General features: G+C 44.5%; 1 protein-coding gene across 6 annotated transcripts in view; it reads left to right on the forward strand.

The window, feature by feature from the left end:
- The window catches only part of PRKG1 (protein kinase cGMP-dependent 1), a 376,558-nt gene that overhangs the window by 269,864 nt on the left and 88,801 nt on the right, over nucleotides 1-17,893 (forward strand). For all 6 annotated transcript variants that reach the window (XM_068197052.1, XM_068197051.1, XM_068197050.1 and 3 more), the window contains one exon: nucleotides 17,319-17,396. In XM_068197052.1, coding sequence (XP_068053153.1) covers nucleotides 17,319-17,396 — 78 coding nt within the window. The remainder of the gene's footprint in view (nucleotides 1-17,318; nucleotides 17,397-17,893) is intronic.

The raw sequence follows: 17,893 nt of genomic DNA on the forward strand, positions 1-17,893 counted from the left end.
GGTGGAGTTGGGCTTTGCCTGCCTGGCTTTAACTGGGGTCTCGTTAGGGTCAGGCTTTTCATAAATCTATTTAAAACAACAAGGAAATCACCCATAAAACACCAACCCAAAAAGTCGTCTGAAAAAAAACCCACAAAAAACCCTACAACCCCTTAAAAATGCAGAAAACCCCTAACCTGCACCCTACCTAAAAAAAAACCCAACCTCACCCTATAAGCAGATGTAAAATATTTGGGTCATATCACAGTTTAATCCCAAAATTTAATTCCTACAACACTCTCTTCTGGGCCTGAGGAATTCAATATCCCAGAAAGTCATTAACAAACCCTTCCAAAAGGTGATTTAAGTGCAGGGAATGAATGTGTGGCAGTAATTTATTTCATTCCTGCTGGCTTTTCTTCATCCACGCCTCTCCATCAGGGAAGATGTTCCCGTGGATTTGGAGGAAAAGCACTGCTGACATTGGAGTTGATTTGAATTCTTTTTTTCCCAAGCATTGCTCGGGTGTTGTTCCTTCTCTGCCTTTTTATTTAGTGCCCAGATAAATTCTGTGGCTCCAACAAATCAGCTGTTTGTCACCCTGAATAACTGCATATTCACAGATAAGCTTTATTCCCTTTACTGCCAGGAAATACTGTGATTTAGGGGAAAAAAGGATATGAATTCCCTCTGCTGTAAATTCCATCTGCCTATCTCAAAACCTCACTCCCAACCAGAATTTGCTTGGATCATATCACCAGCATTAAGCTCCTTATCAAGAGTTAAGGAGGAGAATAAAGTCCATAAAACTTTTCCAGAAACACTTAAAGTTTCGTGGCAGGGGGAAAAAAAATTCTTAATAAATATCAGTGAAGAAATGAGGCATGAAAGGAGCATTTATGGGGAATAAATCTGGAATTTTAGGGTGGATGCTTGCAGTTTTCTGTTTGGAATGAGCGATATTTTCTCTGGGTTTGTATTGGATTGAATAGGCTGTGTTTTGCATAAATTAAAAATAAAAAGTCGCTCTCAAATCTGTGTGTTTAGATATGAACTCCCAGCTGGCTACAGCCCCCTTTCCATAGGTTACACCTGTGAAGTACTGGAACAGCCCTCTGGATCATGGAATTGTTAATATTACATGGAAAGATGTGTCTGGTGACTCACACAGGGATTATCGGGGTGGGACCAACTTTACCAATAATTTCAGTGTTTATGGATAATTTCATTTAGCAAATGGAATTAAAATCCTGAAGGGAGTAGGATGGGGAGTCTGTTCCTGGCACGGCCGAGGAGTAGGATGAGCTTTTGGTGGACATGGGCAGTGCTCAGAGATCTGGGCTGCCATTTCCTCCTCTCCCTCTTTCCCGCCTTTGTTTTCATTTGGGTTTTATGGCACAAAATCAGGATTTCTTTCCTATCCTTAAGTTGCTTCAAATTCTGGCAGGTTTTTTTTCTTCTTTAAGGTTATTCCCTGTGCTGTTCAAATGTAAAACTTGTAGGATTTCCACCTCAAATCAGGTGTTTAGGTACTGATAGATATAGTGAAGGTTCCTTGACCTCTTCTCCTCTGAAGCCACTTCCAGGTACTCATGATTTTGTAACTTTCCATTTGATCTCACATTCTTCATTGTGCCTACAGCTGATTCTTGTAAATTTTGTTCCCCAGCTCCAAATTACTACTCCTATTGCAAAGAAGGATCCTGTTTGCCTGGATGTCAGGGATGGAGCTGTTACGTGCCTGAACATGTGTCCCACCTCCACTGAATTGGGGTTTTTGGGGAAGGGGAAAGAGGCAGGAACTCAGAGAGCCAGGGGCAGCTGAAGTAATTAATTCCAGACTGGTTTGGGTTGGAAGGGACATTAAGGATCATCCTACTCCACCCCTGCCACGGGCAGGGACACCTTCCACTGTCCCAGGCTTCTCTAAGCCCTGTCCAACCTGGCCTTGGGCACTGCCAGGGATCCAGGGGCAGCCACAGCTGCTCTGGGCACCCTGTGCCAGAGCCTGCCCACCCTCCCAGGGAGCAATTCCTGATTCCCAATATCCCATCCAGCCCTGCCCTCTGGCAGTGGGAAGCCATCCCCTGTGTCCTGTCCCTCCATCCCTTGTCCCCAGTCCCTCTCCAGCTCTCCTGGAGCCCCTTTAGGCTCTGAGCTCTCCCTGGAGCTTTCTCCTCTCCAGGTGAGCACCCCCAGCTCTCCCAGCCTGGCTGCAGAGGGGCTTCAGCCCTGGAGCAGCTCCGTGGCCTCCCCTGGACTCACTCCAGCAGCTCCACGTGCTGTTGGTGCACCAGACAGAATTTCAAGTTCTGTGGCTGCAGATGCACAAGGGGAGATTGAATTAAGGTCTCTTTGGCATTTTCAACCCAGACCTCTTCATCTGCAGTTCCTGATCCTGTTCCTTGGCTGTTTGGGATTTAGCCTGGTAATCCATGGGAGGTGCTGTGTGTGGGACTCTGAGCAGCTGGAGCGAGAGGCACTTTGATTTGTTCACAGAACCCTGCAGATCTGTTTGTTGTGCAGATAATGTCACGTCTAAACCACATCACGTGGATTTGCCTCCTTTGTTGTGCATCCAGAACTTGAGCCAGCTTTGACATTTCTGTGTGTGTATAAATTTATGGATTATTGCTGGATGTATAGAAATTTAAAGTGCTTCAGACCAGGCTGGACAGGGCTTGGAGCAGCCTGGGATAGTGGAAGGTGTCCCTGCCCATGGCAGGGGTGGACTTTAAAGTTCCTTCCAACCCAAACCGTTCTGTGATTCTCTGACAATACTTTTTAACACATAGAAATATATAATATTTATCTATCATAGTTGCAGTGTAAATAGCTATTTAAATATACATATGGCTAATTGCCCTAAATCCAGCTGTAGAGCACTTGATTAACTCATCCTGGGTTAAGAGGAGAGCAGCCACAGCTTGGCAGTGCTGGGAATGCCATTCCCACATCTCCCACTGTGCCTTTTGGGAATTCTTTCACTGGAAGCATTAATCTTCAGATTTTTAATTTATTTGAATGCACTACTGAGATCCAAGTGCCAGTGATGTGTTTCCTCCAGCCCCAGGCAACCTGGCCCTGGCTCCCAGTGAATCCCTGGGCAAACAGCAGAGCCAAACTGAGGGGAGAGGCAGAGAAATGTGCTGAACCCCACAGGCAGAGGCTGCCAGGGATGGAAACTCTTCCTGCCACTCTGGGTGCTGAAATCTGGGATCCCAGCTCCTGTCTGCAGCCACTTCAGCAGCTCAGTTTGTGTGCTGAGAGTCACTTGCCAGCCTTTGTCTTGTTCCTTCCTTTTGTTTTAATTCCAATGAAAGACTGAATTTCAAAAGGCACAAATGTTAAAAAAATAAACCACAACCCAAAATTCTTCCTGGTTGCTTGTGGAGCTCCTGTTGTGGCTCCTGGTGGAGAGTGGACTCTTGGAGGAGATCTCATGGCTTAATTCAGCTTTCAGAGCTGTCCTGGGCCTTCCCAAGCATCCTTCCTGCTCCATGCTGCCCAATTAGTATGGATCAGAGGCCTTGGGATGCCTCTGGTTAATTAACAGAGGCTGAACACAGCCCTGCCTTTGTGGGATTGTGTGGCAACAGTGAATAGAAGAGGGAAAATGTGCAAAATTAATTAGCTTTCCATAGAATCCGTGGGTTTGAGGCTTATTTAGGAGTGAGGATGGCTCCCTCTTGGATAAAGGGAATCAGGTGCCCGGTCTGCATGCAGGCTTTGCCATCACCAAGGCAGGTATTGATGTGATACAGAGCCAGAAATCGGATTGAGGGGGAATTCAAAATAAGCAGGGAACAGTAAAGAAAAAAATACGTTAATGTTATTATTTATATTTTTTTTTTCTCAAAGGAAGCACTCTGGGGTGTGTTCACTGGAGGAGCTGTGGGACAGGGTAGTGCCGCCTGTGGGGGCATTAAATCAGCTTCAGTCACGACTGGTTCCATCACAAATGGACAAAATTTTGACTCAAGTTGTAGTTCCTTCAATTTTTCAAATGGTGCTCATGAGAACATAGCTTTGAGTTTGCAGGTGCACCAGGAAGTAAAAGCTTTTTGGGGAAAAAAAGGATCAGAAAATAAAATGCAGCTGGAGAAACTGGAGTGCAGGAATACAATGGAGTCAGTGGCACGAGCTGCTCTAGCTTTGGATTGGGATAAAATGTTTTGCTTGGAGTTAACTTTTCCTTTTGATTTTCCTTAATGTGGGCATGAACCACATGAAGGGAATTAAAAATAATCTGCTTGTGTTAGCACAGGAAAGGAGTTCAGTATTCCCTGGTTTCTGTGGATTCCTGTCAGGAATGTGGTTATCCCTGTGTGTGTTTATTGCTCATCCTCTGCTCTCCTGCAGTGATAGAAATGGGGCAGGATTTGGGGTTTTTCTTTTCCAGTTCTGCAAAACTTATTTTGAAAAGGTGACGCCAGTGGAGAAAACCTTTGGGACTCTGATTACTTCCTAATGTCCCAATATCCCATCTATCCCTGCTGTCACTCCGAAGCCATTCCCTGTGTCCTGTCCCTCCATCCCTTGTCCCCAGTCCCTCTCCAGCTCTCCTGGAGCCCCTTTAGACTCTGAGCTCTCCCTGGAGCCTTCTCCTCTCCAGGTGAGTACCCCCAGTTCTACCAGCCTGGCTCCAGAGAAGAGGGGCTCCAGCCCTGGAGCAGCTCCATGGCCTCTTCTGGACTGGCTCCAGCAGCTCCACATCCCAGGTCAGACACTCCACTGCAGGTGGGGTAGAAAATCTGTTGCCATTTCTTTCCATTTGATTTAACATCAAATCCCTCCTGTTTTCCCCAGTTAAATCCTTGTATTGAACACACAGGAAGGCATTTCCTGGAGTTCCATGCTCTTGGCACATGTGGGAACTTCAGGTCTTTTCCTGGTGGGACCTGCTGGGTGTTTGTGTCAGGTGCAAGGAGCAGCTTTTGGCCTCTGCCAAATGCACTTTTCAGGCAGGGAAGGGTGTTCTCTTTTTAACTGTGATTTATGAAATGAATTTAGAAACTTCTCAAGAAGCACCTTTTGTTCAGGCTGAAAATCCTGGTGGTATCAGGGAGATCTTTTTCCAGAGGCCGTATATGGAAAACTGGATTCCTCTGGAGACAGGGAAGTTTATTAACATCTCATTTACTGTCAGATGTCCCCCTGCCCTTGTCTCTGGGCTCCTTTGCTAGACCACAAGCAGAGGAGCTGGGTTGTTGGTTTTCTTTCAAGTGTGTGTTGTAAAATCCACTGGAGTTTGGCCAGAGCACCCCAGCTAGGGAATTGCATCTCCTCCACCTGTCCAAAGCACAGGGATGCATGGAAATCTCCATGAGAATTCTGAGGACACTCAAAGGATGGGAGTTATAAGATTTTCTCAGCTGTCAGAGAAGAACTTGTTCCCTGGGAGGGTGGGCAGGCCCTGGCACAGGGTGCCCAGAGCAGCTGTGGCTGCCCCTGGATCCCTGGCAGTGCCCAAGGCCAGGTTGGACAGGGCTTGGAGCCTGGGACAGTGGAAGGTGTCCCTGCTCATGGCAGGGGTGGAATGGGATGATCCTTAACTGTGGTAAGCACATTTCTCTCTCTCACTGGATTTTTCATAGAGGTGCACAGAGAGAAGAAAGAGAAAATAATTTCTATTTCTGCCCCTTGTTTTTCCTATGTGGAATGTGCTTGGAGAATTGTTTACCTGGGGTGATTGCTTGGTTGGATTCTGGTGAAGATTGTTTGAGCCTGATGGCCAATCCACTCCACCTGTGTCTGGACTCTGGAGAACAGGGTCACGAGTTGTTAGATATAGTAGTTAGAAAAGTAGGTTTGTAGTTTTAGTATCTTCCTTTATATAGTATATTAATGTATTATAGCACAGTTATAATAAAGAAATCATTCAGCCTTCTGAGCTAGAGTCAGACACCATCATTTCTTCCCATTAGGTTCACCTACATCTTACAAGACCTTAATGTCCCTTCCAACCCAAACCATGCTTCCTCCAAGAGAGTTCTGTTGTTCCTTGCTTTCCAGCTGCCTTTCCAGCACTTTTCCAGCTTTTCCCCATTCTTTGGGCACCTTGTTCTCCTCAATCAAGCTCCCAGTGGTGGGAAAAGCCACTCCAGCAGTGCCATGGTCACCTGTAGGACATGTGGCAAAAAAAAAAAAAAAAAAACTTCCCTAAATTTGCTTCATCCCAGGATTTCTCTTCTTTAATTTATTGTTATTATTTTTGGCAATGGTGCATTGAGTGGATGATTGGGTTTTCAGGCCGTCACTGATAAAATGTTAATTTCTAAAGCTGCCCCTCTCAGGTTATGCAGGTGTTGGGATTTAAATATTCCGTTTCCAGTTGGATTAAGCCTATCTGGGAGATTTTTTTTTTAATGCTAAGAGGATTATCTAGCTGATCTGTCACAGTTATGAAAGGAAAGAAAAACAAAACATTTTTTTGCTGTAATCTTGGGTATTTTCCAGGGTTTCACAGATATGCAAAGGAAGGATTTAAGGAAATCCATAGTTTATAATTTGCCCTGGTGGACTTGCAGGCTCTATTAGAGACACACCAGATGGATGTGGATTTTTTCATGGCACCTGGGACAACGGAGAGGTCACAGGGGAGAATTCAGGAGCTCCAAGTTGTCTCTTCCCTGATCCAGCCTTGTTCCTAATTTCCCAATATCTGTTTGTTCAATGTTCCCAGAGGCTCTACAGCAACACTGCGGCAAGGAATCCATGGAATCTGCTTTTCCAGGCATTTTCTTTGTTGCAGATAGGTTGGGACCGATGGGTTGGTGGTTGTCCTTCACTTCCTGGGTGGAGAAAATGCAGTCTGTTAATTCTGACTGAAACTTAATTAAAATTTGGGCATTGGAAGGGCTTTACTGTGGTAGAGGTGGCTCAGGTCAAGCCCCTCTTCCCAAGCAGTGCTCCTAACAGCCTGAGCCAAGTGATTTTTGGGATGGATCTCCCCATGCAGAGGTTTCTGTTTTGTGCTGAGGGCTTTGCTTTCAGTGCTGGATTCTTTTTGAGAAGCTTGGAAGGAGAGCATGTGGCTCTCTGGTCTTTTGGGCATCTCTTCCTGGGAATTCATTCAGTAGTTTCCAAAATTCCCTAATTCTCACCCACATATCCCTACTTTCAGATGTGTTTGGGCTAACTTTGGTGGGAGTGAACACCATAATGAAAAACCAGCCTGGTGCTTACTTGAAGATATTCCATGATTTCCACTCTTCAACCCTGAAGAAGTTAACACAGACAATGCCTTTTTATCTGTAAAAACAGGGGGGAAAACACAATCAGCAATTATATTAAGGAAAACCCAAATATTAATTACCCTGATGAGTGTTTTCCCTTTGATTCCAACGTTTTCCCTGCTGGATTTTCCCACAATGTTGCCCACAGTGACACCTGCTGGAATCTGGGACAAGGTTGGCTTGCAGGTCCTCCTGAGTGAGTCCTGCCAGGGATTAATTAGGAAAAAAAATGAAGGGAACAGTTTATGAGGTCATGGAGACACCTGTGGCCACCCAAGGAATGGCCACCAGGCTTGGAATGCTGGGAGTATCAGCTGGAGAGCCGCCATCCATGAGACCAATCGTTAAAAGCCAGCTTTAATGCAAAGATCAAACATGATGATGGGGAGATCCTCTTCCCATCCCCTGACCTCCTCACAGTATGTTCCTTTTCCAAGGAATTTATTTCCCTTGGGAAATGGGGTTGTTCACACTCGAGGGTTTGTGCCTCTCTGGTTTTAAACATCCCCTCAGAGGCCTTGGGGATGGATTTGAAATTCCCCATTCTCAGGGTGGCATTTGCAGTGTCTCGGTTGTAATAATAGGAATTGAAAAGTGTCCTTGAGCTAGCACAAGCCATTTCTTAATCCATGGAATGGGCTGATGCCAGCTTTAAGCTGCTGCTGTCCCAGGATTTTCCCTGTGTGGGATGGGACCCCGGCTCCTTTGGGGTCAGACTCTTGTGCTTCTAAATCCAAATGGCCATTTCCCAAATACCTGCAGAGAAAGCCATGCAAAGTAGAATTCAGAATTTTAAGAAGTTCTGGCGAAGGAATTTTGGGATCATTGTGTCCTTCCTTGCCTGGTAAGGCAAGGGTCAGCTGTGCCCTGTGCTAAAAATCTGACCCTGGATTACATTTCCTAGCCTTGCCCTTTCTTTTATTTTTCTTTTTTTTTTTTTTTTTTTTTTTTTTTTTGGTTTTGTTTTGTTTTTGTTTCCAGGACTGGTATAAGAGATGCTTCCAAAAAATCTGCTCTAAAGCACAAAATGGCTATGAAAAAACCAATATTTCTGAGTGGGGTTGCTGCATGAGAGATTGATGGAAGTGTGGCTGCTGCAGGGGCAGTTCTTGATGTGCTTCATCCTTCAGAAATCTCAACTTTTACCATCTTCTGAATTCAGGATGTGATTTATTTTTTTTCCTCGCACCTTCCTCTTCAGTTACAGGTTGTCCAAAATCCTGGAATAAGTTGGAGGCAGTGGAAAGGTCCTGTAAAATTTTCCTCCAAGCCAAAATAGGCTCATGCAGCTCCAGCCATGCTAATTTTAGCAGCAGAGATTTCATTAAACAGTAAAAAATACTGATTTCTGCATGTAGGGAGGAGATATTTTGCATTTCTATTGTAAAATACAGGCTTTATCCCAATTTTCCAAATTCTGTTGTCAAGGAGATGGTGACAACCCAGGTGAGGGGCTCAAGGCAGCTTCTTTTTCATTTGGGAAAAGTTGTTATTGATGTTTCAAAAATTGAAATTTCATCTTTTCCCAGTTTATACACAGAGTGAAAGTTCACTTGCTGCTTTAATAAATATATTTGGGGCAAAGATTTGATCTTATGGAAGTGTGATTTGTTTCCAGAATTCCTTGTTGAGCAGACTGGGAATAGAGGCTGAGTTTGTGTCGTGTGGGTTGATAAAATTCTGCATTTTTTGTACCTTTTGGGGAGTTGATGAGAGAAATCAAGGGAAAGGAGGATATTTTCCAGCAACAGCCATTATCCATGGGGATATAACACAGAATATGAAGTGAGTGTTTAATTCATCTGCCAAACTCAGGGCTAGTTGTCACCTGCACAGAACCCTCAAAATGGAAGCAACTGGTGAACCCAGAGGTTTAAATTAGGAAAATGACCTGTTCCAGTAAAGGTCTGTAGAGGATTGATAAATCCAATGCTTTCCATGATTTCCCTTCCAGTAAAGTTGGTTTCCAGTGATAATTTGAAGAGCATTTTCATATGAAGATGTAGAGTCTCCTCTTCAGTCTAGACCACAAAAAGAAAGTACATTTCATAGCAGGTGACTGGAAAAGTGGCTGAATATATTGAATTAATGTGCATTTTTTTATTCCTCATGATCGATTCTGAAATGAGTTGGGATCCTGGTGGCAATGCAAATACCTGGGGTGAATAAGCACATGAAATTTGGAGGAAATGAAGGAAAAGAAATGAAACAAATGTGTTGATTTAAGTTGTTTACTTCCAGTTTCATTTTGGCAAGGAATTGATTCCCATTCTAATAACTGTGGAACAGACCTGTGGATTTAGGGAGAGCAGTTGGATTTCCACACACATTCTTTCATTATGATGAGGGAAACCAAATCAGAGCTGTTTGGGAAAGGATTGAAGCGCAGCTCTTCTCTTGAATTTCAATGAAATTTAATTAAGCCCCCCACAGACTTGAGCTGCTGGTGATTGGAGGGAGGTTTTGTGGTGCAGTGCCATCGTGGGGTTCTGTTTCTGGTTGGATTTCCTCAAAGTTCCTGTGTGTAATGTCCAAAGGAGGCTGGGAATGTAATGCAACTGGAGAGATTTCAATCCTTCAAAAACACAAAATTACATGTATGTGACTGGCCTAGGGCACACAAAGTCTTAATTTTTTATTTAATTGTATTTTTATTTTGGCTGAATTTTACTGCTTGCTAATTTTTACTCGGGGTGACTGATGAATTGATTCCACTCTGTTGCCTGGGGATCCTTTTTCTAATTACCGATTCTCAGCTAATTCTCCACATTTCACAGTCATTATCTGTGAATCTGGTGTTATGTAAATTCCCAAGCAAAGCTCTTTGGGGTTTTGACCCCAATTTGTGGCTTGATCTGTAGCCTAATCCCACTACTGCATTTTACCCAACTAGTTTGTTATCTGTTTTCTCCCCTGGGGATAAATGCTTTTTTTTTCCCATATCAGTTCATCTTATTTTCCTGGAAAATCTTGTTGCTACAGCTTGTCTCCCATTTCTCCTGACCACATGCTTTTCTCACCCTCTGTCATCTCTGTGCTCTCTCAATCCTTGAACTCTTTGAGTTTTCCCTCTTGATCTTTGAGGTTGGTCTTGCCCTTTTGCCTTCTTCACCCCCCCCTCTGTATCTCTGAACTTCCCAGCTTTCTCAGCATCCTCAACCTCCCCAAATTCCTGTTTCTTCTCAGCAGGCAGTCCTTAAAAAAGAGCAAAGTTTGAAGCACAACAAATCCTCACCCACACAGGCCAGCTCCTGCTCTTCAGCCAGTGCCAAGGGCATTGCAGGAATGGCAGAAGGAAAGGGCCAAGAGCTCCTCCCATCTTGTGCACCTTCCCTTTGGGAAGCAGGAACCCTGGCCAGCATTTGCCAAACATGGCCCCTTATCCACCTTGTTGCCTTTTAATTATCCCTGAAAATTGCACTCGGCAAGCCTTGGGGTGAAGTCCAGTAGAATGTAAAAGAAATGAGATAAAATCACAGCCAAAAGGACAGTGTTGTGTTTTTCATGACTAGGAGATGAAACCATTGAGGTTTATCCCTAGTTCATGTCCTTCTCCTTAGTTCTGCTTGGTTTAGGGGGCTTCTGAGATGAGCTTGTTCTATAGCAAGTCTAATAAATCCTGTTTGGTAGCTCACAAATGCTCCGATTTATCCACTGTTAATTGGCATGAGTGGAGTTTGGTGAAGATTGAGTGTTCTGGTGTAAAGACTTTGATGGTGTAAAAGGAAACCAAACTGCTCGGCTGTGTGCTCTGGGTCATGGAAATGCCAGAGATGTGGAGCTGCTGCTGTTTTCCGTGAGAGAGGTCAGCCTTCAGGCAGCTTCTGAATCATCACAACAGTAGTGTCTTGTTTTCAAGAGACTTGAATTCCTGGTGAAAATTCAGCCTGGGTTTCAGGACCAGCAGTTTCACCTGAGGAGTTGTTAGAGCTTTGGTCAGAGTTGGAAAAATCACAGTTTGGAGATTGCCTTTTGCTCTAAATTGGGATGTTGAGTTTCTCTCTTCTGCAGTTCCCATTTGTATAACATTATTCCCATCTCCTGTCTTGTCCCAGCAGGCTCAGCTGGGAGAGGGCTGGGTCCAGCTCAGTTTGTGGAGGTTTTTTTTCCCTTTGAGACACTGAAATAGGAGGAGGTTCTGAGAAAAAGGAAGAACAGGAGGGTGCCAGCCCTATCTCCTTCCCTCTTGCTTACTCTAAGCACACCACAGGGAACAGCACCGCCAAACACCAAAAGAAACAACCAGAAATTAAAGCAATCATTTAACCAAATAGCTTCAAATTAGGAACATTTCTCACATCTTTGCATTTCAGGAACAGCAGGGCTCTGTTTTTTATCCCCTTTGTTCTATCCTCTTCAGTGTGTATCCCCTGGGTTACGTGGAGGCTGTACTTGCTTTTGCTTCAATGAAATGGTTGTTGAATATCCTTTTTTTACTGTCCCCACACATCCTTTTAGATTCCTTTTCCCTGGAGCAATCCCTGTTCCTGAGTCCTCAGAAGCACAGATTATATCTTGATATAATACAGATTTTATTTTGGTACAACTTCTGAGGACAGATGAACTTGTGGGAGTCATCTATTAAATAATAGTTTAGTTTTAAGCAGTTACTCTTGGACCAGGGGGTTGGATCAATGATCCTCATGTGTCCCAACCATACCCAGTCCTGGAATTCCAGGATTTGTATTATTCCAGCAGCTGTGCTGTGTCCCTGCACAAACAGCCCCTTTTGGAGGTGTTAAGAGCCTTGCTCAGGGGTGGTTTTGCAGGAATTCGAAGCAACCCATAAAATGTAGAAGGCCTCACAATTGGAGAAGACAGCCAGAGTGTCCAGCTCATTCCCAGGAGTGTTTTCCTCAGTGCTGTCACAGCCCATTAAGGAGGCACAGTGAACCACTGCAGAGGAAACGTTTCCCAAAAGGATTGGATGGGGAGACAGGCTCCTGTCACTGTCACAGCACAGCTTTTGCTCTAAAATGCCTACTCAGAGTGCTGGTGGGATATCAAAGAGCTGTATCTTTAAGGAGGAAGAGTAAGTTTGTAATGCATCAGTATGGAAAAAAAAAAACCAAACCCTGGAGGGTACTGCAGCTCAGTTAGAGCCAGCTGAATGAAAATGACAGGCTCAGGGAATGGTTTGGGTAGGAAGAGACCTTAAAGCCCATCCTGTTCCACACCTTCCACTGTCCCAGGCTGCTCCAAGCCCTGTCCAGCCTGGCCTTGGGCACTGACAGGGCTCCAGGGGCAGCCACAGCTGCTCTGGGCACCCTGTGCCAGGGCCTGCCCACCCTCCCAGGGAACAATTCCTTCCCAGTATCCCATCCATCCCTGCCCTCTGGCAGTGGGAAGCCATTCCCTGTGTCCTGTCCTTCCAGACCCTTGGAAACAGTCTCTCTCCATCTTTCTTGTCGGCTCCCCTCAGGTCCTGGAAGGCCACAATTAGGTCCCCTTCCTCATCTCCTTTCTCAATTCTGTGTTCCATAATTATCGTGGAATAAAGGGAATGAGTTTACCTTCTCTCCCCTCATCACTTCATCTTCCTCAGGTTTTAATTTCCCACTTGTTGCCCTCTAGTTAAGCTGCTGCTTGGGTATTGAGGTGTCTTAAGTGTCAAAAATTAGGGATAAATGAAGAGAGGACCACAAAAGCATAATCATCCCCTCTGGCTATTTCAAGCAGCAGCATTTTTAGATAATCCCTAGGAGTAGGACACACTGCAAAACCAGGGAAACAAATCTGTCTGATTCTTAAGGAGTTTAGTACAGAAGACTGATATTTACCTGCTTGGTTTTGCAGCATTTTCAGCAAATAAATATTTTTTTCCATTTTATTTTGTTTGCATACCTGTTGTCATTTTTAGGATGTTTAAGGCAGCAAATTCCGAACAGGAAAAATAAATCTTCTAAAAGCTGCTTCTGTTTGGAGTTTTGCTGACAGTTGTGTGAATATTTTTTAAAGCACCAGCAAAATAACATATTTAGGTTATTTTTACTTTATTTTAAAAACACCCTGGATGCAGTGGGTGGGACATGGAGAACTGTCATCAGCCCCATGTTGCTGTCACTGGTTTTTGTGGTGCAGACCCAGCTCCAGCTTTGAAGTCCTCGTTTCAAAGCCACCTTTGTGCCTCTGTTCCCCTGAGGGGACCTTTGGCGCCGTGGGTCACGGAGCATTCCAAATTCCCCATTTCCCACCTTTTCCCAAACATTCTCAGCATAAACAAGGCAGTCAGAGGCATCCAGGTGGAGGAAAAATGAGCTTTTCTCAAGTTTAACTGTTGGGTTGGTCTCCGGAGTGGAGGTTTCTCTGAGAGGCTTGGTTCAGCTCAGACATCTCATTTTTAGTCAAGGATTCCTCACAAGGCCTGGGCAGGCTCTCAAACATCTCAATTTTAGTCAAGGTTTCTCCATGAGAGCTAATTGAAGTTTTTCCATGAGGCCTGATCAAGGTTGCTCTACACAACCTGGTCAGCTCTCAAACATCTCGTCTTTAGTTGAGGTTTTTCCACAAGGCCTGGGTGGGATCTCAAACATCTCATTTTTAGTCAAGGTTTTTCTATGAGGCCTGTGTGAGATCTTTAACATCTTGTTTTTAGTCAAAGTTTTTTCATGAGGCCTGGTTGAGGTTTCTCCATGAACCTGGTTGAGCTCTCAAACATCTTGTTTTCAGTTGAGGTTTCTCCATGAGGCCTGGTTGGGCTCTCAAGACATCTCATTTTTGGTGGTATTTAGGAGCAGAAGCTCCAGTTGAAGTTTGTCATTGATCAACCAAGGTCAGTGGGCCAAAGTCCTCAGCCACATGTGAAGGTCTGAAGTTGCAAAGGTGACAGTTTTTTTGTGAGGTGCGTGAGATGTGCCCTGGTGTGTTGGGGACAAAGAAATTAATCACACATTTAACTGTTCTGAGGTGGATGGATTGGGGTGGTTACTGAAATATGGTTTGTACATTGCTTTGGGTCCTGTATCTGTGGGAGATTTTCAACCTGGGGAGCACTGGGACTCAAAAAAGGATTTTGTTGACAAAATCTGGTACTATTGGACCCCACTGTTCCTAATTTTGTCTGTTTTCAATATAAGTTGTCTCATAAAAACCCAGTCACTCCTGAAGAGAATTTGCATTGGGTGTTTCTCCACTCAAAGAAATATCCATGTCCACTCATGGACATTCTGCATGGGATGAGGAATTTAATAAAATGGGATAGTTGCCTTTTTTAGAGCATAATCTGACTCGATCACAAGATTGGTGGATCTCCTGTGGGGTACCTGGAGCAGGTTATGGAGACCTATCCATGTCTTATCCTCTCAAACCTGCTGAGTGAGCATTCTTCCCCCCCCCACTCCCCCCTTTGGTGCTGGGATTTTTTTGCTCACTTTAAGTAAAACTGACAATAGAAGTAAAGGGAATAAAAAACCCTGGTGTTTTTATAGAAGCTGTTCTTACTGGACAAACAGGGATTTCCACGGGAGGCAATTGATGGAGGACTTCAAAGGGAGGAAGAGCTTCACTTTTGTTCATTTAGATTGGAAATGCTATTTTGTGGAAGATTCCAGCTTCTCTATATGCTGAGGTACAGGATGGGAGGAGACGGCCCCAAGCTGTGCCAGGGGAGGCTCAGCTTGGACAGCAGCAGGAATTTCTGCATGGAAAGGGTACTCAGGCCTTGGCAGGAGCTGTCCAGGGAGGTTTGGAGGTGTCCCAGGAAGGGCTGGATGTGCTCTGGGCTGGGGACAAGGTGGGCATGAGTCACCAGGTGGACTCCATGGTCTTGGGAGGTCTTTTCCAACCTCATTCTGGGATTCTGTGAACTTTTGCCTAAACACTTCTTCAGAGATCTTCAATGGCATTGGAGGTATTGCTGCCTCTCAAGTAGGGCTAAAAGCAAGAGCCTTGTCTTTATTTCCACTTCCATGAGCCCTGAGCGAGCTCTTGGGCACTTTGTCTGCCCAGGATGGTGCTCTGACAGTGGGCAGATAGCAAGAATTCCATTAGACGGGCAAAGCACACGGGTGAGCTGATTTCTGTTAGAAAACAAGGATTTAACAGCAGGAGCGCTGCTAGAGGATGGGAAGGATGGGTTGATTCAAGCAGGAAAAAATGTGAGTGAAATTAGCTGTGAAAGAAATGGCTTGGAATACATAAACATGAGGATGTGGGTGGCAGGGAGGGTGTGGAAAGAGGCACCAGTGAGGGGCAGGTCAAGTGAAATGAGAGCTCTGGGCACTCAAGGAAGGACTAGAGGAATGTAATTGGAATGTTGGAAGAAGGACTTGGCTGAGATTAGAGCTCAGTTTAAAAAAGAAGAGACAAAATATGCTGAAGTGAGAGGCAGCTTTAGGTGCTTTGAAGCTCAAATTTGTGTTCCTTCCATTCCTTTGGCAGAGTTCTGGGTGGGAAGTTTGGGAAGACTCATGCATGGGAACGGTTAGGATTCGTGGGTGGGATGTTAGAGAGGACTCACAGGCTGGGAAGAGCAGTGTGTGGGAATGATTGGGGAGATTTAAGGGTGGAATGGTTGGGTAGAATTTATGGGTTGGAAGGCTGGGAGAACTTGTGGGTGGGAATTGGTTACAGCAGCAGGACTGAGACTCAGTTCCACAGTGGTTGGTGCTGGTGGTAGCTGGTGAGCAAGACTGAGAAATGTCCTTCTAGGGAGCAGGTTTATCATGTTAAATTGCCCAGAAGTCATATAAAATACCATTAATGTATCTAATGAATATGGATTACCTGTTGTAAATGTAGAAGCCATTACCCCAGTATTTTCATTAATTAGATTTTTGGGTGCCTCCGGGATTCCACTTGAGGGTGTCTGATCCCACCACCTCCTAAAATCAGGCTCTTCCAAGGAATTTCACCCTGGATGGTCAAAAATGTGCACCTTAAATCTGCTCTCCAGAAACACCCAACATAAGCAGTAAAACTCTGCAAGTTTGTGTCCAGGTCTTCTCCAGACTTTTTTTTCCCTCCCTCTTCCCACTCTGACACATAAAAATGGGAAAAGCTGGGGGTTCTGTTATCAATCTGTAAATGATAACAAGGTTGGGGTGTAAAGATAAATAAACTCAGGTCAACACAACACCTTTGAAAAAAAATCTCAAGCTTAACCAAATTTGAGGATTTGGATTAATTCCCCTGTTTAAGCTCCAATCCTTCATGATTTATACATACTTTGGGATTAGAAGATCTGATGGTGAGTGCAGGGCATTTTTTGGGTGATTTTGTCCCAAATTTGGGCTGGGATAGAATACCCAATACCTCCCGCTCTCCTGGTCATGTTTGAAAAATCCAAGAGACATTTATCCCAAGGGAGATGCGGGAGAGGTTGGATGGGAAAGTCTTGGCATCACCCAGCCTGCTGTTGGTTGAATTTGCAGTGGCAGAGCATCTGGGATGAAAATTCCAAGGTTTGGGGGGGGGGTTCTAAATATCAATTGAAAGTCTTGATTTAGAAAATATTTGGGTTTTTTGGTGATGTGTAAATGCATATTGCTTTTGACGGGGTGACACAAGGGATGAAAGTATCCTAACAAGTTTAGATGCCAGCATTGATAAGCTGTGACATTAATTTAGCAAGGACTGTTCCACAAAATAAGACAAATTTAGCAAGGACTGTTCCACAAAATAAGACAAAAATGGACAGATTAAAACTACTGTAATAACAGGAGAAAAGTAAAACTTACTTGCTGAATAAAGTCCTTGCTAACAAAGCTGGAAAACCACCAAAACCACAAAAAGAAGAAAAAGAAAAAGGAAAAGAAAATTTTTATACCAGACTTCTCATTGCAGTTTAGTTCATGTAGCTTATTCCCTGTTGGAAATTCCTCTGTCTCGTCGATGTGCTAAAAATTGATTCAGGCTGTGAGGATAATTCATCTGGGCACAGGCTGGCACCAGCACAGCCAGAAGAAAAATGGGCAAGCCACAAATGCTTCCAGTTTAATTATTCTATTCCTTACCATAGGACAATCTTTAAGTCACAGCCAAAGTCAAGCTGGGATAAAAGGGGTCCAGGGTGATGTTCTTACAAAGCTGCCAAAATATGGGCTGGAGAACAGACTCTGCTTTTATTTGTTCATTTTCATTTGGGTCCTTTCCCTCTTTCAGACTCACTACGAGAATGGAGAGTACATCATCCGCCAAGGGGCTCGAGGGGACACCTTCTTTATCATCAGCAAAGGAAAGGTGAGTTCACACCTTCCCAGGGAAAGGGTCTCCCAAAATCCCACTCCAGCCTCTCTCTGTCCCCTCCCGGGCCACAGGTGTGCCAGTGCTTGACATTTAATGGAACCCCTTGGCTGGGTCAGGAAAGGAAGAGTGGCCTGAAGGGCTGAAAATGAAATGCCCTGCTGGTTTGCACATGTGCTCCCAGGCAACACTTTGGGGTGGAAACTGTTGTAGAGTCTCTGGGTAAATGACCATGAAACTCAATTTCTTTGAAATAAATCCAACTCGTAAATACTCCATGATTTCTTTGCTAAGCATCCCCCTTCCAAGGCTGGCTTCCAGGCTTCATTCCCATGGCTCTCTCTTTCCGCTTCTCCAAATAATAAAGGCAGGGATGTCTGAACTCTCTCCATAGGGGAAAAAAGGTCTAAGTTTCTCTTCCACTGCTCACAGGGAAAATATTTTTGACCTCTTTTCCCATAAAATGCTGATGGGATTTTACAGACCAAGTTTTT

The sequence above is a fragment of the Anomalospiza imberbis genome, chromosome 8 (assembly GCF_031753505.1).
Source record: "Anomalospiza imberbis isolate Cuckoo-Finch-1a 21T00152 chromosome 8, ASM3175350v1, whole genome shotgun sequence".
NCBI lineage: Eukaryota > Metazoa > Chordata > Aves > Passeriformes > Viduidae > Anomalospiza > Anomalospiza imberbis.